Source organism: Balaenoptera musculus, chromosome 11 (assembly GCF_009873245.2).
Source record: "Balaenoptera musculus isolate JJ_BM4_2016_0621 chromosome 11, mBalMus1.pri.v3, whole genome shotgun sequence".
Lineage (NCBI taxonomy): Eukaryota > Metazoa > Chordata > Mammalia > Artiodactyla > Balaenopteridae > Balaenoptera > Balaenoptera musculus.
Genome location: NC_045795.1, coordinates 58,057,308 through 58,081,407, shown reverse-complemented (window position 1 = coordinate 58,081,407; position 24,100 = coordinate 58,057,308). Strand labels below are relative to the sequence as shown.

General features: G+C 39.9%; 1 protein-coding gene across 3 annotated transcripts in view; it reads left to right on the top strand.

The window, feature by feature from the left end:
* The window catches only part of SNRK (SNF related kinase), a 61,624-nt gene that overhangs the window by 34,330 nt on the left and 3,194 nt on the right, over positions 1–24,100 (top strand). For all 3 annotated transcript variants that reach the window (XM_036870647.1, XM_036870646.1, XM_036870645.1), the window contains 3 exons: positions 13,426–13,567; positions 17,342–17,554; positions 19,917–20,051. In XM_036870647.1, the coding sequence (XP_036726542.1) occupies positions 13,426–13,567; positions 17,342–17,554; positions 19,917–20,051 (490 nt within the window). The remainder of the gene's footprint in view (positions 1–13,425; positions 13,568–17,341; positions 17,555–19,916; positions 20,052–24,100) is intronic.

Genomic DNA, 24,100 nt, shown 5'->3' with positions numbered 1-24,100 from the left:
AAATGAATGAACAGAAACGAACTGTGGCAGGGCCCAGGACCCCAAGGGCAGCAGTGCCCGCTCTCCTGGAAATTCTCCCTTCATTGCCAACCTCTAAGGTCTTGTGAGGACTACATTTCAGCACCTAGCACAGTGCCTGGCAAATAGTGGTGCCATATACTTGCTGAACACACACATCAGTTTCTGCTTTGTGGCCCTTTAGTGTAAGGACTGGTGCCCAAGGGCACCTCTGTATCTTACCATGATTCTTTAGCTGGTGATTTTAAGTGAGGTAGAAAAAGGAAGAGGCCTTAATAATTTTAAATTCCTCCATTATCAGAAGGCATCAGGGGAAGAATTATTTAATAAGTTATACTGGAATAATTAAATATTTCAAGAAGAAGGGATGATAGATCCCTACCTATGTCATATGTCACAATAAATTCCAGGTGAATTCAGGATTTGTATATGAAGAATTAAGCCTCCCCACCGCAAAAAAAAGTTGAATATTCGTAAGATCTTGGCCTTTCTAAACAGGAATTATAAAGAAATGGTGATCGATTTGATTACAGTTTATGGGTATGGTGCATATGTTTAAAACAAAATTATGATGGAAACAAACTGGGGAAATAATTTGTAATATAGTTGATAACTATTCTTACTGTAGAAAGAGCTCTTACAAATCAGTGAGAAAACTCTCCTAAAGACAAGTGAGGAGTCGATTTACAAGTCATTTAAATAGCCGATAAAGAAGGAAGAGGTTAACCTTAAGAGTAATTAGAATATTTGGGACTTAGTATAAAGCTACAGTAATCAAGACTGTATGGTATTAGCAAAAGGGTATGATCAGTGGAACAGAATAAAGAATCCATAAATAAACCCACACATATTATTGGGTAGTTTCTAATAAAGCTAACATATGACCTAGCAAACCCACTCCTAGGTATTTACCCAAGGCTAATGAACATTTAAATTTGCATGAGCACACACAGATATTTTTAGTGACTTTATTCGTGATGGTCTGAATCTTAAATAAACTGTGGAACACCTGTGTAAAGGGACACCACTCAGCAGTAAGAACTGATGAATTATTGGCACGTGCAGCAACATGGACAGGTCTCAGATGCATCCGTGAAGAAAGCCAGACTTCAGAGACTACACACTGTATGAGTCCATTTACAGGCAAGACTTTCGGGACATGAAACAGACCCGTGGTTGCCAGGGGCTGGGCTGGGAGGAGGAGTTGTTGACTGCAAAGAGGCACAGGGAACTTTCTGGAGTGATGCTCCGTATCTCCGTGTCTCGGTTGTGATAGTAGTTCCACGACTACATTTGTTAGAACTTGCAGAGATGCGCACTGACAATGGTGAATTCTAGTGTATGTAAATTATACCTTGGAGAAATTGGGAGAAAATAATCAGGACAGTGCAAATTAAAACAAATCTGTTATATCTTTACCTATCTAATAGGCTAATATGAAAGATGGTGGTGTTGGGAATTGGGGAGCTTCCCCCAGGCTGCTAATAGAAACTTACTGTCATTAAACATGTATTTCATAATCTGAAGAAAGTAAGCGTTAACTTTTAAATACAGGAAATGTGTGGTTATATTTGAGAGAACTCTCTAGCTAAAGTTTTAATATGAAGGAATCTAAAAGTTATAATCCTATGTAGAACCAACCAGGTTGTATTTATTGTAATCCCTAGAAAGATGTGTTGATTTTTTTAATGTAGGAAAATAGCTTGTATACATTTTTAAACCACATGACTAGTTTAGGCATTATGCAGGGAGAACTAACCAAAACAAACATTTCAAGAACTAATATTTTGAATTTTGAATCTTTTTATAGCGAATACACTATTTTAAAGTTTATTTCTTTTTATCCTCAAATGATAACGTTAAAGTCTCCGGACAAGTTTAACATTTTAGGGAGTCTAGGGTAATGCCATGATCCGTTAAAGGACACACCTCATTTGACTTTGTATCTCTGTGCCCAGAAAGCTGTGTTCGTTGCATTTTGAAAGAGAACCCTCAAGAGTCAGCATATGCAGGTGATTTTTATTAACTGGTATTGTAATGGCTTGCATATTTGTCTTATGTTAGCACACCTCAATCTTATGCAAAAGGCTCAGTGTTTTTAAAATCAATATAAGAAAACATCAGAATACTCCACTAGCTATTAAACTAAAGCATCAAGTTAGTGCAGGCTTCAGATTTATTCTTTAGTCTGCATAGTTGCTATTGTTTGATTAAACAATTGACTTGGACATTTTTAGGTTTGGTACTGAATCTGAACATTTTTACTTTCTAGATCCGAGCCAAATTGTGAAATCACTTTGCATTTGTCATATTCCTGTCATAATCATGTAAAATCACTTCTTAAAACGAAATCCAAGTCCCTGAGTGACCACGATGAGGCAGTGCTCCAGTACACCCCCTCTTTGAAAAGTGTCCACGTTGAAATTTGTAGTCGAAGAATGTGCTCATGCATGTTGCCATCCTGATGGCGCTTGTTTCCACATTTAAAAAAGTATTTCTCATATGTGAACGTTTTAGGCTTTGTGACTAGTGTAATAAAATTGGACAAAAGTTAGAGACTTTTCTCATAAGCTTGTAAAAGGAAGTATTTAGGTTTCATAAGGTTTTTTTTAATAAAAGATCTAATTTTGGAAAGGTATGAATTTGTAACTGATTCTTGCTTCACCAGGGTATGTAGAAATCAGTACTTTGAAGGATTGTTCTGAGGGTGGAAATTTCTAGGAAGCCAGAGCACCCAGACTGACTTTGGGAATATACCCGAGGTGGATGACTGTGGTGGCTCTGGCTTCAGGGTCACCTTCCCCTTGAGAACCCTTGGGTCTGTCCTGAAGCAGGGGAGTAGAACTAGAGGGTGACCCAGCCCAGCAGCACTACCCTGACCCCTTCCCAGGCTTCATGAGACCCAAATCCTCTCCCTAGACACTGTGGTACCGAGATACCACCAGGAAAACAGGTTATCCAGAGAGTCTGGACCCATATAACTCTGCCCTTTTTTCTTTCATCACATTCTGTAAGACTCTCAGGGGTGCTTATGAAACATCAGTGAGTTCGTATTTGAGTTTTCTTAATCCTTGAAGGAAATTATCTGTGCTAAAAATGAAAAGTAATATATTTCCTACTGTAGGTATTCATGCTATGGGCAGATTGGTCTATGAAGCCATTAAGGGAACCCTGTGGAACCGAATGCCCCCGGACCACAGGCTAAGAGTCACAGGCTCAGTGACTAGAGAACGTGTCTAGACTTTTTTTTTTAATATCTTTTACATTCCTATAAAGAGGTTTCTGCTTATTCAGTTAAAGTAGGTACACATCAGAATATTAAGTACAGCTAATTTCTAATTACTTTTTTTTTTACAAGTAATAAATGAATGTTCTTGTAAGATAATTCAAATAATACAGAAATATATTTAATAAAAAGTATAAAATCCCTTTTGCTTTCTCCCGCCAGTCCCACTCCTATGTCTAGAGGTGTGACCATTTATGATCCTTGCAGACTCTGCAGTAATACATGTAGCACTGTTTGCTCAGACACCCTGTCAGCGTCTCAGGAAGTACCAGAGAAGTAGTGGTGTCCACATTTTAAAGAAGAGAAAACTAAGACATGAAGAAGTTGGGTGACTTGGCCAAGAATACACAGCTAATTAAACGGCCAAGGTAGGGTTTGAACCGAGGTCTCTGACGCTTTAGCCCAGGCACGCTCTTTTCCTTAGGCTGTACTGAAAGAAATCACACCGCTATTATGTTGTAGCTTGTCTTATCTTTCCTTCTCCATCTGTGAAGTTCACTTCCTAACCGGTTTCAAAATCAGACTCGTAAAGTGACGTATGAAAGAATGCCGAGTTGGAAGGGTGTCTGCTGCTTGTCTGGTTTGGATGTGTGTGAACGTGTATAGTCCCACAGTGTGTGACTGATAACCTCTGACTTCTTGAACTTTTCCCTGTTTTCTTGCGACTTAAAAAAACAAGTTTGCATAAGGCCTTAACCAGCTGACACTGCAGCTTGTCCTCATTGACCTCCACACCCCCCCCCCACCGTACCCCGAGCCCTTCTTAGTCTCCTTTCCCTCTCACTAGCTGCTCACTGCCTCTGTACCTCAGACTTCCGCTTCATCTGCCTCCTGGGGGCTCTACCCAAACGGCATTTGCAGAAGTACTACTTTGTTTTTAGTTTCAGGCTCACTCCATTCAGCAGACCTCTGTCGAGCAGGACTGCCTGGGTGCAGGGGACATACTCTGCACTCAAGGAGCTCTGCGCAGTGGAGGAGGACAGGAGAACATCTGTAGTTACAGCTGGCTGTGGTGATGCTGAAATCACCAGCTGGCCCAGCTCCCGAGGTTGGAGGGCAGTGTGGGGAGACCTCAGGGAACCTGAGGGTCAGTGGTGGAAACCGCTGTGTCTAAGCACATACTGGAATTGGCACGATCTCCCTGGCGTGGAAGTCAGAGGACCCACAGAGTGTAGAGTCTGGGAGGTCTCCCGAGTTTTGATTGGGTGGGTGAAGGTGTCATTGACCAAGTTAGAATACAAATGAGGACAAATAGGTTTGGGTAAAAGATGATAAGCTTTGTTTGTGCAGCACTGATTTTTGAAGTCCCCAAGGCACATTTAGGTGGATTCAGGTCTGGGAAAGAAGTTTTTTCAAGTAGGTATGAGATGTCGACATTCATTCTCACTCTTTTCTTTAAAGAGAAGAAGTGATTCCTTGTTAAATAATACAACTTTGCTTCCAACTAGAGTGTTGATAAAACCAGAAATAATAGGACATGTCCACATGCTTCGTTCCTCTTCTGCCTCAGTCTTACACTGTTAGTTCAAATGACCTGACAGTTTTCTACTTTCAGAACAGTCTCTAGTTATGTCCCTTAGAAGCAGCCACTGATCTTGTCCAGAGCAAGAAAGAATCCTTGAAAACCAGAGCTCTAGGTGATTTTGAATGCAGATGAGTAGTTCTTACTATGTAGATAGAATTCACATCAGTGGACCATAGAGATTAGGTTTCTGAATATCATACAAGAAACAAAGGCTCTAGGTTTTGTTGTAGAACTCCTGGGACCTACACACTTCTGCAACAGTACTTGCTATTCTAAGAAAGCATTCCCTTTAACATTAGTATTGGGTCATTTGTCAGTTGCTAGTGACCGTAGTTGGAACTGCAAAGTGATTGCATAAATCCTGCCAGTTGTGAGTGGTGTTATAAAAGGTGCTGGTCCCTAGCTCATCTATAGTGGTTTTAGAACATTCTATTCCTGTTGCTTGTTTCATGACTCATGGCTACACTGATAAAAGAAAGCCAGAGGGAAAAAATAGAGGGTTCTACTTAAAATCTTTCTTCTGGTCTTCCCATTTTTATTACTTTCTAATCCCTGTTTGTTCTTTTGCTGTCGAGATAATTACTTCAGAAATTTTCAGAAAACCTTTCAGTAGTTGTGACATTTTCCCTTCCACACCCTTTGGCAATTACTTTTCCTCAAAGTAATCACTCTTTTATTCTGTTTTGTTTTCATTTTGATCTTTTGTTAGCCTGCCTAAATGAACTTAGTAATATAAACTCCACCTCCAACCCTAGAGATAGCATAATTCAATTGTATTATGGTGAATTGACCTACTGAATGTTAGCAGATGAGACTTCAGTGCTCATTCTTGTGATCTTATTTCTAGCTACCTTGAGAGCCAGTAAGGGGACCGGTAATTCCCACCCTTCATACTAACAAAGACTTCATTAGCTTTCTACTCCTTCCCCTTCCATGAGTTGGAAGGTTTTTTTTTTAACCAAAGGAACTGTATTTATGAAGTGTTATTTTCTTTTTCTATTATTAACCAAGGGTCTGTAGCTGGGTCTGAAATAAAAACATATGCTTCAGGTAGTAGTCATTAAGTTTGATTTTTCAGATGATTGATGTTTGTTAACCTGTGGACCTTTAGTATGAATAGACAATTCCACTGACATTTTTTTTAATGAAAATAATGTAAAGTCCCCGTTCCATGCTCTTTCTCTAACTTTCCCTACTCATCCCCCCCCCGCCCCCCCCCCCGCCAATTACAGACTTGGTGGATCCCTTGTGGTCCTAGGATCTCAAGCTTAGGCTATGATCTATGCCTTGGGAGTTTGTAGTTTTATTAGCAAGTTATTTTTTTTTATGGAAAAGGTAATTTAAAATATCCACTAAAATGAATTTTTATTAAGACAAGTACCCCCTCCCTCCCTTATTTTGGGTGGAATATCATAGATAATCTTTCTTGATTCCACTCTTAGTCCTGTAACACCAGATGTGTAGTCCTGGGGACCAAACTCCTGAGTTACCACCTTTTTCTTTTTTTTTTTTAACCTGAATTACTAAAAGGCCTTCCTTGTTTCTCCTGCCTCCCCCCAGTCTCTTAGTTTTTCTTTGCTGTGTTGGCTTTGCGCCTTCTTGAGCTTACCTGCTTTCTGTTTCTGTTACCTGCTGTCTGTTTCTCACAGTGAATTAGGAGCCCCAAAAGGGCAAGGGTGTCTCTCATTTATTTCTGTGTTTGCGGTGCCTAGACAGAGCCTGGCACAGGTGAACAAGAGCGGGGTGGCAGCAGCCTCCTCGGGAATGCTTCCTGTGTGCCGGTCTCTGTCCTGAATGCTTAACCATGAATTCGATTCTTATCCGTTTAATGCCTACAGCAGCTTTAAGAGGAAGTAACTATTCTCATTTTTCAATAACTTGGTTAAAGTCAAACTTCGTGTTTGTTTAGTGACTCTTTTTATCTCTTTCCTTTGGCGCCTAGGATGGAAAAGTTAATGATTCAAAGACAAAAAGTAGAGTAAGAAGAGAAAAAGTCTGGAAAATAAGCAAATGGAATAAATGGTCCCTTGAATAATGTCGTGTCCATGAGAGGGTTATTTGCCCTTTCCAAAACTTTACCCCCTCAGTTACACTGCCGTTCTTCTCCAGTTTACATGCTTCAAATCATGTCGTTTAGCTTTGGAAACTACTTGCCATAGAACTGTATTTCTGAGTTTCTCAAATTGTAAGCATTTCCATGTTCAGAAATTATTTGAGCCGTAACTGAAAACAGTGGAAACAGTGTATATATTTATGTTGTTTTTCTTTTCTACTCTTCTAACCATGCATCAGTTCCTTACAGGCAGAGTGTGTTAGCTTGCTTGGGCAAATGATCCGGAAGAGAACATTTCCAAATAATTGGACTTCCTTGTTGCTATTGAGGTTAATATTTAACAGGAAAAGAGAGTTTCTTTAACCAAATTAGAATTTGGGGTAATTATTAGTTGATATTTATCTTATTTGTTGTATTTTTAAATCATTGGTTTCGTATAATTGTACTGTCAGGTATCATCTCCAGTTTAGCATAGAGAAAAAGTAAAAAACCAAACTAGTTAGAGTATGAAATGGTAGAAGAAATAATGTAGCCAAACTCATAAAAATTATTGTGTTTTTAGGATTTATATGGAAAGATATGAATTTATTATATCTCAAATGTATATGTATTAATGGTTAGGTTTGGTTACAGTAGTAGCATTAGGCACTGTCAATATTGTAACAACAGAAGAAAGTTTTTATTTTAACTATCTTGATTTTTATGATTATGTATTTTTATTGTAAGCCACTTAAAATCCCCTCTTTGGGATTATTATATATATATATTAATGTTTATATTATAAACAGAAACTTCCCTCCTTGTGTAATGAACATCAGTGAAAAGGTGGGTTTACTTTACAGTTAATTTCTAGATTATGACTCTTTTGTAAAATGAAGGACACATGCATTAAAGGGAGAATAATTGTAATTGCCAGTTGTTCACAGTGGTGGCTAGGGAGTTGGAGCAGGTGACCAGAAATAGCAGGTTCACGTTGTACAAAGAGAGTTTAAGTTAAACATCAACTCTATAAGTTTCCTTTTAAAAATCTTAATAAGGTATTCCTAGAATTGGGGATATAAATTCTTCTCACTGAATATTTAAAAAAACAGGTGCAACTAACCACCATTACTGAGATTGTTTGACTTTGAATGGGGATGGCCCTCTGGATTCCAAAATGAAGATGAAGAAATGTGGGTCAATGAGTGGAGTGGAGCCCTGAGACACCTTGCTGTCCTGGGGCAGTAAGATAATTCATGCATCCAACAAGTAATGCCAGGCAGCCTCTTGGGGACACTGCAGAGCCAAGGGTTTGAACTGAGTGATCCTCAGGTCCCTTTCGTTCTCATTTATATAAATGTTTTAATTTTAGTAGATTTCCCCATCTCCTTCACTAATTTCTATTGGAGCATCCTTAGTAAAATTTATTGTACATATAAAAAAATCACAGTGTGTGTAACTTTTGGGTTTCTGCCTTTATTGCCCTCTGTTTAATCTGGACCAAGAAGAAGATGTTTTATTAACAAGTTTTAATTCTCATGGAACCTACATAATTTTGGGTGTTTAAGCTTAAATGAAGAGAGAGGTTGAGTGTTAACAGATGTGGTGACAAAGGCCTTGTGGCCTGCCCCTTACTCTCTTCTAAGCCTTTCATGGTCTAGAAAGCTTCTTGAATTGATGTCGTGTTACATGCATGTTCATATAATCATGTCTATACTTTAGTTTCTGGAATGAATGACTTGTGATGGCCTTCCTAAATTGAGTCATTATTTTTCCATCTGTGTGATGGCTTTGTTTTTCATTTAGTGGCAAGAAGTAGGGGGTTATTTGTTATTATAGGAGTTAGTGTTGAGAGGGTCCTCAGATGTCAGCTAGTCCAGCTTTCCAACCAGTACAGGAGTGCCTTATGCAGGAGATTAGACTGATGGTTACCCAGCCTTTGCTGGAATACTTATAGTGATGGGAAACTTACTACCTTTTCCAGTGTTATCATGGTTTTATTAAGTAGCATCTGCTGTTTTTAAAGTCAAAGTGTGCCTTCTGGTTACTATACCTTCAGTCCTAGTTCTTTCCTCTGAAGTAATACATAACCAGTCTTTTTCCTCATTGACATCCCAGCCCAGGAATATTTTTCTCCTCTCTGAGCTTTAATTTTCTTGTCTGTAACATGATTTGGTTACCTGACCAGGATTGAGGTTTAAGAACAGCCTGGACAATCGTGACCTTAGGCAAAACCCTTTTCATGTCTCAGAGTATTAGTATCTTAGTTTTATCTCTGGTGTATAATACAATGGGAAAAATGGCAGTGTGTGTACATTGGTTTGGGAACCTTGATAGGTACTTTCCAGTCGATGTTCTTGCCATTAATAAATGAATTAATTCATTTCTTCATTGAACATTTATTGACCATTCCCTATGTGCCTGGCACTTGCTTGGGTCTTAAGTGAATATAAAAACAGGGAATACGACAGATACCTTCCCTGCCTGACTGAGGCTTAAGTTCTCTTCCCTAGATCTTTTTACTTTGAGGTATAAATGCTTTTCTAAAATTTTGTTTTACGTTTTTAAAAAATTTTTATGTTGGAGTAAAGTTGATTTACAATGTTGTGTTAGTTTTGGGTATGCAGCAAAGTGATTTAGTTATACATATACCTATATCAGTTCTTTTTTCAGATTCTTTTCCCACATAGGTTATTACAGAGTATTGAGTAGAGTTCCCTGTGCTATACAGTAGGTCTTTGTTGATTATCTCTTTTATATATAGTAGTGTGTATATGTTAATCCTAACCTCCTAATTTATCCCTTCCCGACCTTTTCCCCTTTGGTAACCATAGGTTTGTTTTCTAAGTCTGTGAGTCTGCTTCTGTTTTGTAAATAAGTTCATTTGTATCATTTTTTAGATTCCACATAAAAGTGATATCATATGATATTTGTCTTTGTCTGACTTCACTTAGTATGATCATCTCTAGGTCCATCTATGTTGCTGCAAATGGCATTATTTCATTCTTTTTTTATGGCTGAGTAATATTCCACTGTATATACGTACCACATCTTCTTCATTCATCTGTTGATGGCCATTTAGGCTGCTTCCATGTCTTGGCTATTGTATATAGTGCTGCAAAGAACATGGGGTTGCATGTATCTTTTCAAAGTATGGTTTTTTCCAGATATATGCCCAGGAGTGGGGTTGCTGGATCATATGGTATCTCTATTTTTAGTTTTTTAAAGAACCTCCATACTGTTCTCCATAGTGGCTGTACCAATTTACATTCCCACCAACAGTGTAGGAGGGTTTTAGGAGGGTTCCCCTTTTTCCACACCCTCTCCAGCATTTATTGTTTGTAGACTTAAAAAATTTTTTTAATTAATTAATTAATTAATTTGGCTGCGCCAGGTGTTAGTTGTGGCACACGGTATCTTCATTGCCGCACGCAGGATCTTCGTTTCAGCATGAGGTATCTTTTAGTTGCAGCACGTGGGATCTTTAGCTGTGGCATGTGGGATCTGGTTCCCTGACCAGGGATTGAACCCAGGCTCCCTATGTTGGGAGAACAGAGTCTTAGCCACTGGACCACCAGGGAAGTCCCCTATCGTTTGTAGACTTTTTGATGATGGCCATTCTGACCCGTGTGAGGTGATACCTCATTGTAGTTTTGATTTGCATTTCTCTAATAATTAGTGATGTTGAGCATCTTTTCATGTGTCTCTTGGCCATCTGTATGTCTTCTTTGGAGAAATGTCTATTTAGATCTTCTGTGCATATTTTGATTGGGTTGTTTGTTTTTTTGATATTGAGCTGCATGAGCTGTTTGTATATTTTGGAGATTAATCCCTTGTTGGTCACATCGTTTGCAAATATTTTCTCCCATTCTCTGGGTTGCGTTGTGTTTTGTTTATGGTTTCCTTTGCTGTGCAAAAGCTTTTGAGCTCAGTTAGGTCCCATTTGTTTATTTTTATTTTCATTACTCTAGGAAGTGGATCCAAAAAGATATTCCTGAAATTTATGTCAAAGAGTGCTCTGCCTATGTTTTCTTCTAAGAGCTGGATAGTATCCGGCGTTACATTTGGGTCTTTAATCCATTTTGAGTTTGTTTTTGTGTACTGTGTTAGAGAATCTTCTAATTTCATTCTTTTACATGTAGCTGTCCAGTTTTCCCAGCACCACTTATTGAAGAGGCTGTCTTTTCTCCATTGTATATTCTTGCCTCCTTCATCATAGATTAATTGACCGTAGGTACATGGGTTTATTTTTGGGCTTTCTATCCTGTTCCACTGATCTGTTAGTCTGTCTTTGTGCCAGTGCCATACTGTTTTGATTATTGTAACTTTATAGTATAGTCTGAAGTCAGGGTGCCTGATTCCTCCAGCTCTGTTTTTTTTTTTTTTTAATAAATTTATTTATTTATTTATTTATTTATTTTTGGCTGTGTTGGGTCTTCGTTTCTGTGCGAGGGCTTTCTCTAGTTGCGGCAAGCGGGGGCCACTCTTCATCGTGGCACGCGGGCCTCTCACTATCGCGGCCCCTCCCATTGCGGGGCACAGGCTCCAGACGCGCAGGCTCAGTAATCGTGGCTCACGGGCCCAGTCGCTCCGCAGCATGTGGGATCCTCCCAGACCAGGGCTCGAACCCGTGTCCCCTGCATCGGCAGGCAGACTCTCAACCACTGCGCCACCAGGGAAGCCCTCCAGCTCTGTTTTTCTTTCTCAAGATTGCTTTGATTATTTGGGATCTTTTGTGTTTCCATATAAACTTTAAGATTTTTTGTTCTAGATATGAAAAAATGCCACTGGTAATTTATTTCATAGGGGTTGCATTGAATCTGTAGATTACCTTGGATCGTATAGTCATTTTGACAATATTGTTCTTCCAGTCCAAGAACATGGCATATCTTTCCATCTGTTTGTGTCACCTTTGATCTCTTTCATCAGTGTCTTACAGTTTTTGGAGTATAGGTCTTTTGCCTCCTTAGGTAGGTTTATTCCTAGGTATTTTATTCTTTTTGATGTGATGGTAAATGGGATTGTTTCCTTAATTTCTCTTTCTGTTCTTTTGTTGTTAGTGTATAGAAATGCAGCAGATTTCTGTGTTAGTATCTTGCAACTTTACCAGATTCATTGATTAGCTCTAGTAGTTTTCTGGTAGCATCTTTAGGATTTTCTATGTATAGTATCATGTCATCTGCAAACAGTGACAGTTTTACTTCTTCTTTTCCAAATTGTATTCCCTTTATTTCTTTTTCTTCTCTGATTGCCATGGCTAGGACTTCTAAAACTATGTTGAATACAAGTGGTGAGAGTGGACATCCTTGTCTTGTTGCTGATCTTAGAAGAAATGCTTTCAGCCTTTCACTGTTGAGAATGATGTTAGCTGTGGGTTTGTCATATATGGCCTTTTTTATATGTTGAGGTAGGTTCCCTCTATGCCCACTTTCCGGAGAGTTTTTATGATAAATGGGTGTTGAATTTTGTGAAAAGCTTTTTCTGCAGCTATTGAGATGATCATCTGGTTTTTATTCTTCAGTTTGTTAATGTGGTGTATCACACTGACTTGTGGATATTGAAAAATCCTTGCACCTCTGGGATAAATCCCACTTGATCATGGTGTGGGTATCCTTTTAATGTATTGTTGGATTCAGTTTACTAGTATTTTGTTGAGGATTTTTTGTGTCTATGTTCATCACTGATATTGGCCTGTAATTTTCTTTTTTTGTTGTATCTTTTTCTGATTTTGGTATCAGGGTGATGGTGGTTTCTTAGAATGAGTTTGGGACTGCTCCTTCCTCTGCAATATTTTGAAATAGTTTCTGAAGGATAGGTGTTAACACTTCTCTAAATGCTTGATAGGATTTGCCTGTGAAGACATCTGGTCCTGGACTATTGTTTGTTGGGAGGTTTTAATCACAGTTTCAATTTCAGTACTTGTGATTGGTCTGTACATATTTTCTGTTTTTTCCTTGTTCAGTCTTGGAAGATTGTACCTTTCTAAGAATTTGTGCCTTTCTTCTAGGTTGTCCATTTTATTGGCATACAGTTGCTTGTAATAGTTTCTTATGATCCTTTGTATTTCTGTGGTGTCTGTTGTAACTTCCTTTTTCATTTCTAACTTTATTGATTTGAGTCCTCTCCCTTTTTTTCTTGATGAGTCTGGCTAAAGGTTTATCAATTTTGTTTATCTTTTCAAAGAACCAGCTTTTAGTTTCATTGATCCTTACTATTGTTTTCGTCATTCCTATTTCTTTTATTTCTGCTCTGATCTTTATGATTTCTTTCCTTCTACTAACTTTGGGTTTTGTTGCTTTAGTTGCTTTAAGTGTAAGGTTAGGTTGTTTGTTTGGGCTTTTTTTTGTTTCCTGAGGTTAAGACTGTATTGCTATAAACTTCCCTTTTAGAACTGCTTTTGCTGCATCACATAGGTTTTGGATCATCATGTTTTGTTTTCATTTGTTTCTAGAAGGTGTTTTGACTCTTCAAAATAAAATAATCTTGTTAGTCTACTTTTACTCCTTTGAGTGTTTTTTGTTGTCTAACTAATTCAGTATTTAACAGTGTGTCTTTGATTTGTAGATATATGGAGTCTGGGAGTGATCCTTTTCATGTTGGTGTGTGGGCAGCCACCATTTCAAGAGGCCAATGACAGTGAAACATTGACAATGATCATGGATTGCAAATATACAGTACCATCCCACGTATCTAAAGGGTGTAAAGAGTAAGTAAAAAAAAAAAAAAAGTATGTGGGTATCTTTGTTCGTTTTAATTTTTGAACCCAATATTTCTGCTCTTGTTAAGTATGTTTTGGGGAGTTAACCACAGAATATGATTGAAATTTAATATTGGAGTACAGAATGTATTAGTCTATTTTTCAAATATGCCAGTTTTCAAGAAACCCATTATATGCCTCCTCAGCCTCCAGGAGAAGTGGGTTACTTTCACTTGAAGAATTACCATAAGAACTACTTTCTCTTTTTGCACCTGGAATTATATTTGACGTTCCAGAGAAGAGTTAGGGAATTTTCTTTCCTGAAAAAGACCATCAACACACCATTTTAGGATTTACATACCATGCCTCATAATTTTACTCATGTACCTCTCTCCCCAGTTGACTGAGGAGCTCTGTTTTGGTTCATGTGACTATGGGAAGAAGTATATGCAAGCTGATTACTTGGAATTTAAAGTACTATATATATAGTACTGTGATATGTGTAGTGATAAATTCATAATGGAGTAAAAGAACTGCTGGAAGTTCATTGTTTCTTTGATACTGTGGTGATATTTTAAAATAAGGTCACCTGAGATGATAGCTACTTAAAGGATTTTGCTAGAATAATAAAGTTTTTAGTTTCTCCCATCAGCTGATAAGAAGGAAATCTGAGCTTGAGGAACCTTTTCTCCAAGTGGATCCCCATCTTTAGGCCATAGTTAAGAATTTAGGAATTCCAACTCTCTGGATTCAGCTACTGGTTTCTCAGTTTACTAATGGTATGAGAATGGTGGAACCTACCTTACAGGGTTATTGTGAAAATTAAATGAATTAATGTATATAAAGCTTGTAGCTCAGTCTTTAGCACATAAGTAGCACTCAAAATGAATATTGATGATGAATATGATGATGAATATTGATGTTGAATATGATGATGATTATTGATGATGATTACAATCCTCCTCCTCCCCCTCCTCCCCCTCTCCCTCCCCCCTCCCCCCTCCTCCCCTCCCCGCCTCCTCCTCCCCCTCTCCCCCCTACCCTTACTATTATTATTCTCTACCCCAGGAAGCAGGCTGCTCTCTGTGGGTATATGTTGTGTGCATGTTAGATGCTTGTAATTCAAGGAGTATCTCCATAGCCCCTTCTGAAAAAACTAAAACAGAGTAACTTATTTTTATATTGACATTTATCATTCAAAAGAATGGAAAAAATGTGTATGTAATAAAATGAACCCATTATCCAGCTTAAGATAAAGAACATTTCTAATATTTTAGAAGCCTCTTCTTGGTGTCTCCCTCCTAGAGGGATTATCTTTGATAATCATAGGACCATTCAGTTTCTACTTTATCCTACTTCTTCCTTTTTCCTGTCAGTTTTGTTAAGTTTTGTTTCTTAAGGAGCTTGTCCATTTTATCTAAATTTTCAAATTTATTGGCCTCAAGTATTTATAATATCCTCTAATTATATTTTTAAAGCCTATGAATTAGAGGAGTTGTTGCCCTTTTTCATTCTCATACTGATTTTTTTGCCTTCTTTATTTTTGCATTCTCTATTTTTGTCTTGATCAGTCTTACATGAGGTTTGTTCATTTTAATCTTTTTCAAAGAACTATCTTTTGTCTTTATTAATTTACTATTATATTTTTTGTTTTATGCTGTTGATATTCTTTTGTCTGTATTATTTCCTTCTGCCTACTTAATGGGCTAATTCTTTTGTTCTTTTTCTTATGCTGGGTATTCAGATCATAAATTTTCCTTTTCTAAGGTAGTAGTTTAAGGCTATAAATTGCCTCTTAGTACCATTTCAGCTACATCCCATTAGTTTTGATTAATAGTCCTTTTGTTATTCAGTCCTGATTATTTTATAGGTTCCATGGGTTTATTTAACCTATTACTTTCAGAGGGGTATTTTAAATTTCCAAATGTGTAGCTTTACTAATTAACTTTTTGTTATTCATTTCTAACTTAATTGCATTGTGATCCAAGAATATAGTCTGTATGTTACTAGTTTTTTTAAAATTGGTAAGGCTTCCTATGGCTTAGCATGGAGTCAATTTTTGTGAATAATCCTTCTGTTCTGGAAAAGAATGTATGTTTCTAATTGTTGGGGTCAGAGTTCTGTATAAATTCTTAAGACTAAGCTTGTTTATTATGATGTTCAAAATTACTTCTGAGTCTTTTGACTGCTTGATCTATCACTTACTGAGATATTCTTCCACTACATGGAAGTATATTATAGGCAAATAAAAATAGTGATTACCCCCATTAATACAACATTGTAAATGTATTTTTCTTATTCTTGAAAGTCTCTCAGTGTTTGCTTTGGGTGTTTTGGGGGAATGTTATTAGGTCCAAACAAGTTGAAAACTGTTGTGTCTTGCTGGTGAATTGAACCTTTGTATCACTGTTTATCTCTAATAATGCTTTGGGCTTTAAAGTCAGTCTATGTTGTCTAGTTTTAGCTAACCACTCCAGTTGTCTTTTGGTTAGCATTTATGTGCTATATAGGTTTCCATTCTTTTACTTTAAATCTTTTATTGTCTTGTTTTTAGGTACATCTTTTTTTAACAATTGGGAACTGGATTTTTGATTAATCCTATCTGACCAATGCTCCCATCTGAGCATTGTCTTTTAATTGGAGAGTTTATTCCATTTATTTTTTATTGTGTTCACTGATAGAAGTAGATGTATTTGACGTCTTTGCATTCTGATTTTGCCATCGTGTCTTTTAGTTCTTGCAGTGGTACCTTGTTTCCTTTGTACTTTTTGACTGCGAGGTCAGATTTCTTATAAAATTATGTGGGAGTTCTTTTAAGTTACATTCCCTAGAGAAACAGTTTGCATTTGCTTTTCTACTAGTTGCCCTTGGGCACGTCCAGCCTGAAGCCTCTTAAAATTAACTTTTTCACTATGTGTACCATACGGATATACTGTCATTAATTTGGACCACAAACTTGTGAGAGGACCAGCTTGTAGTTAGAAGTTCTTAGAAGAAATTCCCCCATCTCACCTCCACAGCACTGTTGAGGCAGGCAAGTTTCCCTCTTGACATCTTAGCAGTAGGTTTGTTTCTTCTCGTTCATCTTCACACTGAAGCTGGGGTCCCAGTTCTTTGCAGGGGTTCTAGTTGCATCCCCCACTTTCAGTAGGCCGTACGTATTATAATCTGGTTATATTCTGTTTTGTGTACTCAGTGTGGAAACAGAAAAAAGCAGAAACAATCAGGCCAAGGCCAGCTTTGTCATTTGCTCCTAAGAGTCTTGCTTTTACTGTTTTTACCTGCTGAGTAGTTCGTCCGTCCGTGCTTCTGTCTGCCCTCCCTCCCTTCCTTCCTCCCAACACAAAGCCTTTAAACAAAATATATGTCTAAAAATATATGCCATTTTGGTTGCTTTCATCAGGATGGTCATTCATTCTTCTGGAAACAGAAGTTGGCTCATGCACTCTATTCTGTATGTCGTTGCTGATCATTGTATCTGATTCCGGTATGCCACTATGCCACAGTTAATTCAAGGACAGATGTTGGTACCTAGAGTTAATTCTAGATGATAGGAAACTGCATTTGTGTGTTTGGCTTGTCAGTATATCTGGTGGTTGTGATTTTTTATTTTATGAATCTGATGGCACTTTCTTTATTCCCATCTGCCCCACCATCACCTCTACTGGACGTAATGAAATTGATGGTATAAGTTTAGGAAACAATTCTGATAAATACAGTAACCCACCATTACTAATCCCTGACAGCAGTTTGCTTTAACAACGGACTTACCTTCCTTTCCAGCCTGATCACAAGGATGCTACAGAGAGATCCCAAGAGAAGGGCCTCTTTAGAAGAGATTGAAAACCATCCTTGGCTTCAGGGAGTGGACCCTTCCCCAGCCACGAAGTATAACATCCCCCTCGTGTCATATAAGAACCTCTCGGAAGAGGAGCACAACAGCATCATTCAGCGCATGGTGCTCGGGGACATAGCGGATCGGGATGCCATTGTCGAGTATGTCGGCGCTCATCACTACAGGGGCCGTGGGCTTAGGGTTCTTGGGATGGGCTCTTTTCTTAACGTGTCAGGGCTTGGGGACACTGTGTAATGGATAGGGTTGCCAGTTGGCAGGGGTTATGTCATTTATCTCTAGAGTTTCTGGCCCCGCGCCTGGCTCATAGGTTTTGTTGGTCTTTTGTTTTTATTTTTGTACTAGTGAGCAGTGAGTCCTGTGGCCTTTCTCCCTTCTTACAGAAGTGGATTGGAATAGACTGTTTTATATCCCAGTACATGCCTTGTCCATTGCTGTATCCTCTTAATTCTTGGGTCTCCCTCTGGTCCCCATACAGAAGCAGGGACACTCAAGGGGGCGACACCACAATTCCTCAAAATCAGGGGTTGCTATATGCGTCCAGTCACACATTTTTGTAAATAAAGTTGTAGTGGCCCACAGCTGAGCCCATTTGTTTACATGTCCATGGCAGCATTGTGCTGCAGTATCAGCGTCATTGCGAGATGGACCATGTTACCTACAAAACTCAAAATATTTACTGTCTGGCTCTTCAGAGCTCTTGCTGCAGTAATCTGGAACCCACGAGATGCACAAGTTGTTAGTTACATTTTTTAAAAGCAAAGACAGTTTTTTTATAACCTAAGAAGTTTGGATTCAAGGATAATATAAAGATGCAGTTGGTTTAACAGTGATATGATTCATTTCTGTAAGAGGTCCTGTCTATAGAAATACGAAGCGTTTCCACAAATGAAAAGTCAAAAGTTATTTAACCCATTGAATGAAATAGTTGGATATGATGGAAAGAGGATATACTCTGGGGGGCAAAAAAGAGATTCCCATCGGGAGGGCCACTCTGGCCTGGCTGAGTGATCTGACCCAGGTACCTGACCTCGGGGGAGAGGAGGCTGCAGGCTGGACTTACTCTGCAGTGTGGCAGACTGTCACACGTGGCACCTGAGGGCCTGGTCCCTGAGAAGGGTGGTATCTTTATAAAGGACATGCATCTTTAGGGTACACTGGAAAGAAGGATTTACAAAACTAATCATCATTTTGGTTTAAGTACAAATTTCTTCAGCTTTCTGAGTGCATTCTCAGTTTTCACAGATTGACCTAAAGAAACAGAGAAGCGCAGGACACTTGCTCTTTCTGCCAAGGACACTCACTTTAGGAATGTGTGGAAAATGATTTTTCACTTTTGAGTGAATAAAAGGCTATTTGCATCGCCCTGAATTGGCTTAATATTTTTAAATGAATAAGTACATGCAGTGGTGTAGTATAGAACTGTTTAATTCATGTGAATTCAGTTATCAATCCAGAAGGAGAGGTAATGCCTCAGCGGATGCCCTGAGCCCGAGTCCTCCCAGCTGGTCTCAGGCAGCATGATTCCTGAGTTCATAGACACGTTTGCTGGTCCCCTTAACACAAGCCCACAGCTCTATCCAGTGCCCAGCTGAGGAAACCACTCTGAGAAGTCATTGTGGCCCCGAATTTCATCTTGGGCTCTTCCCTCAGAACCTCTCACCTCAGCCCCACTTGCCCCCATTAGCTGAGGCCCCACCATCCGTTTTGTGAGGAGAGACTCCTGTATTGTTTCCTCCCGAAGTGTTCATTGCGTATGTTCGCTGACTACAGAAAGGTCCTGAAAAGCATAATTACATATCTCTGGGCCTTGTGGAGCCTCTGTGGCATTCCTCCTGTGTCCTGCTACCGGCCAGCTGCAGGAGGGCAGGCAGGCTGTGTGCCCCAGCACAGCGCCGGCCAGACTACGGACTCAGCATTACTTTTGAGGTGGATGAATGAACGCGTAGATTTTATTCAAAGAAGAGGCTAATGACATGCTTTCAATATATTAATAATTCATTCATGTCGGAAAATGCCAATAAATACAAAGAGTATAAAAATAAAAGCTTCTTCTAATTTTTCTGATTGATATTAGTGTTTCAGTGTACGTTCATATAACTCATTTCATAGTTCTACTGGAAGCAAGTAAGCCAGTGTAATGGAAATAAACACTGACACACATTAAATTTCTGGATAATGTGTACATTCTTGGAAACTTTATTATCTTATGCATCTAAAACCAACATCCAGCTCAGCTGCCATCAGCATTTTGGGTTTTTCTTACTAATTGAACATTTTTATGCAGTTGTGTCTTAGAATTTTAAGAATGATCTACTAGGTTTTTTTCTTATTTGTGTGTGTGTGTTGGGTTTTTTTTTTTCCCCTGTAATTTTAAAGATTCCAGGTCATTGGATTTCATTTGCTTGTACTTAAAAAAAAAAAAAAAAAAAAAAAATCCAGTTCTGCTTGTGAAAAAACAAACCTGCGAATGTGGCTTATATTCACTCTCTCTTATTTCCTCAGAGCCCTGGAAACCAACAGGTATAACCACATCACAGCCACTTACTTCTTGCTTGCTGAAAGGATCCTGAGGGAAAAGCAAGAGAAAGAAATACAGACCAGATCTGCAAGCCCTAGCAATATCAAGGCCCAGTTTAGGTGAGAAAAAAATCTTCACTGATTTTAGTAAGTTAACGTTTTGAAATCGAGAACTTTTTTTGATGTTTCCTAAGTCTGTGGGGTGGGAGCATAGAGAGCGGTGACAGCCTCGCTGGAGGGGCCACCTGTGGGCTTTCCACGTGAGTGGGGGCCCCGGTTCCTTGGTCACCAGGGACGCCTTCCTCTCTCGGGCTTAGCGGAGAGAGGGGCTGCACTTGCTGGCTTGGCCACAAAGACACCTGCGGAGAAGCAGCAGCCTCAGGCTAGAGTGCCAGCTATTTTCACTAAGCTCTTCCAGATCGGACATGTGTAAATGTGTTATTTTCTTTAATTTTTTCATTCTAGGAACAAGGCCAGGTTTTCCCTCAGTATTTGACATAATTTTAAAAAACATACAGAGCCTGTCTGTGGCATGATGCTGTCTTAGGATTTCAGGAATTTGGCAGTCGCATCAGCTAGTTGATTTGTCATCTGCTTGATCTTGGGAGGTCACTTCACCTCTCTCTGACTCAGCTTCCTGTGAAGTGGGAGTAGTAATCCTGTTTACCTCTTGGGGTTGTGGTGACGGATAAACGAATTAGTATATGTGAAGTGCTTTGAACTGGGTTCCACGTGTTTGCTGTCATTGTTGTGAACGTTTCCCCACCACATCATCTTTGGGAAAGCAGTGACCGTGCGCTCGTCTCCCTGTGTTTGCCTTCCCCTTCCCTTCCTTTCCCGACTCTCCCCCTTCCCCCCTGCCCCCCTCCTCTTCTCTCCCTACCTTCCTACTCCTCTTTTTCTTCTGCCATATTAGCTTTCCATTTAATATCAAAGCTTGGGAAGGGTTACTTTTTTTTGTCACCATTATGAAAATTTATTTAGACTTTATCTTTATTCAGATGAAGTAATCCATGGAATTATAGTGATTCAAAAACAGAAGGAGGGACTTCCCTGGTGGTCCAGTGGTAAAGAATCCGCCTTCCAATGCAGGGGATGAGGGTCAATCCCTGGTCGGGGATCTAAGGTCCCACATGCCGCGGGGCAACTAAACCTGTGCACCACAACTACTGAGCTCGCGTTCCTCAACTAGAGAGCCTGCGTGCCGCAAACTACAGAGCCCACACGCTCTGGAACCTGCATGCCATAACTACAGAGCCTGTGTGCTGCAACTAGAGAGAAGCCTGCGCACCGTAACGAAAGATCCCACACGCTGCAATGAAGATCCCGTGTGCTGCAACTAAGTCCCGATGCAGCCTAAATAAATAAATAAGTAAATAAATATAAAATAAGTAGTTAAAAAAAAATTTTAAAAAACCAGAAGGATGCTCTTGGTTTTAAATAATTCTCTACTTGTACATCCAGCTATATAAACATATATGTGTGAATATGTAACAGTAATTACTACTTAGAAGAGGAAGAATACCATTGGATTTTAAACTACTTGCTGTCACCTTGCCATGTGTAGGTTGTTGCTTGGGATGGAGCAACAGAGAAGAGACAAGAAAACATTCCCGGGTGACCAAAGACTAAATATTTAGAAGTCTAGTTTAATAGGAAGATGAATTTGCTAACTTCATCTATATCCTGGCCATATTCTTGCATAATGAAAACTAGGCACCCTGTCTGGTGTCAGCTTGGAAGAAGACTGGGCCCCAGGGAGCATGGGGACCCTTGCACATGGGACAAACCAGAAGAGTGACAGTGAGTGGTTAGGGTCAACCTAGTCGTGACCCGAGCCCTCTAGCGTGAAAGAATGGCTCCAGAGCCGTCACCGCATGCTGCGCCACCAGGCCTGGAGCCGCCCCAGTGTTTTGGAGAAGGGAATATTTGGAATTGAACTGTTTTATTTTTAGGGGAACAGATCGGAACTCAATCTGAAGTTGAGCAGATATGTAAATGAATTAAATTGGTTTTACTGCATCATAGAAATTACAAAGCCAACAGTAGCTGTAAAGAAATATCAGAGCCTTCCATGCAGTTTCCTTTTACCCACCTGGGGATTACAGAGTGGAGATGCTGTCATGGCCTGTCCTCCTCCTGGGGCCCAGGGCCCACTGGCAGGTGGTGGATGTCTGCTTACTTGCCTTTTCTTTGTTGTCAAAACCCTGCACCCTAACTTGGTTCCATTGCTGGGTGTGCCTTGGGGTCAGAGTGACTTGGGGTGCAGAAATGTGGACTGAGTCAGGAGATTGGCGTCTAACCAGCAGAGTTATTTGTGGGACATGGGTAGGTCAAGTCAGGGAGAGCCAGCCCTAGAGAGCGAATACGCTCTTTGGGTCCTGCCAGCATGGGATGGAAACACGTGTATTCTGTTAGAAGAGCTTTGTGAAGTCCTCTGGGAGCTGAACTCCACACGGGTGGGACCAGTGCCCACATCCTTCCAGAGAGAAACTAGGAGGTAAGGAAAACCACAGAGGCCTGACTGCAAAGGTGCCATCCATTCGATAGGCAGTCATTCAGAGGGCTTCCTGGGTTGCAGAGTGAAGCCACTGCTCTGGGGGTTTAGTAACCACTGAACTCAGCCTAGATGTCACTGTCTTCAAGCCCGTGTGGCCTTGGGCAGGTTGCTTACACTCGCTGTGTTTTGATTTCTTCACTGTCAAGGGAGGGTGGGATTGTGGTGGGATTAAATGAATTAATTGCTGTCAGGCTCTCTCCACAGTGCTGGCTCTAGTAAGTTCTCAGTGTGAACTGTGCTGTCAGTGTGACTTGTTTGTAATTCTTGTTAGCAGTCTTTCTTATCTTTCGTTAAGATAAGCCGTGATTTTCTTACAGTGTTGTGCTCATTAAGTCTAGCACAGCGTTGGGGCCAGATATGTTCTCAATAAATGTGAGCTGTTTAACCCTCTGATTTACTCACATAAATAAGAGCCGTTGGTTCAGAAGTGGAGATAGCGTGTCCGGTGCAGCTGCAGCGCTTGCCCATCTGGTTTCCGAGGGTGGGTTCTGAGGGTGGTTTTGGCTTTCTCTTGGGGTTGGTGGGGAGAGAAGCGCCTCCGGCACCTCTGTGCCCCGCCCCCCCCCCCCCCAGTGGACTGGCTGCCGCTCTGGGGGGTCAGACGCACTGTCCGCACCTGCCTCCCACTACACGGCCCCCCGCGTTTGCCAGGGCGACCTTTTGGGTGGCTGCTCTTCGAGGAGCAGCCTGAAAGGAATGTTGTGTGCCACTTCCTAGGGCCCCGAGCCTCATCTGGAGTTGGTACAGTTGTGTTGTGAGGACAGAGGACTCGTCCAGAGTTGCTGCTTGACCTCAAAATCATTGAACACCCAGCTTCTATAAACTACCAAGCAGTGACCAGCAAACGGACCCACTCCATCCTTGAGAGAGAGGAGGAGGCTCCGAGTTGGGGGAACGAGGTCTGCTGTAGACTCCTGTGGGTTTTTTAAGGCTACAGATTTAAACTGGGTTTTATGTCTAGGATAACGTAAGTGGTGTGAAGTGGAAGTGTCAGCGTACCAGTGGCTGTTTCAGTGTCACTGGCGTCTAGTGTTCCCCTGGGCAGAGAGGGCAGTTGAGAATTCAAGATATTTATTCAAAACAGGCTGGAGACCTCACTTGCATAAGTCTTCCTTGGGCTACCAAGCAGTGTTCTTACTACTTGGGTGACTCTGGATTGGGGAATAAAATCAAAGTTTAAATAACAGTGGATTTTGCTATGCAGGACTCCTATGTGGTCATTTAAAAATGTATGTATTTAGTTTAGAGGGTGCATATTTTAATTGGTGAAGAAGAGATTTATGTATGCCAGTATTCACTGACTTTTCTCTCCAGTATCATATTTAAATACAGTAAATTATTTCCATTTGTTTTTGTAAACACCAACTTTTAACACCATCCAGTAAAATCTGGAGGACTGGAAATTTCAGGTGAATTTATTAGCAGTAATATACCTTCAAAGGTTGTGATCTTAAGACCGAAAGGAGCAAAACCTGTGTTCAGGTTTTGCTTTGGTGATAACTCCCTTGTACTTTCTAAAAAGGTTTTTCTTGTGGTATAAAACGTTTCTATAGAAAAGATGTTTGCCCCCTTTTCTGACAACCGTGATGAAGTTTTCATTTGGCCAATA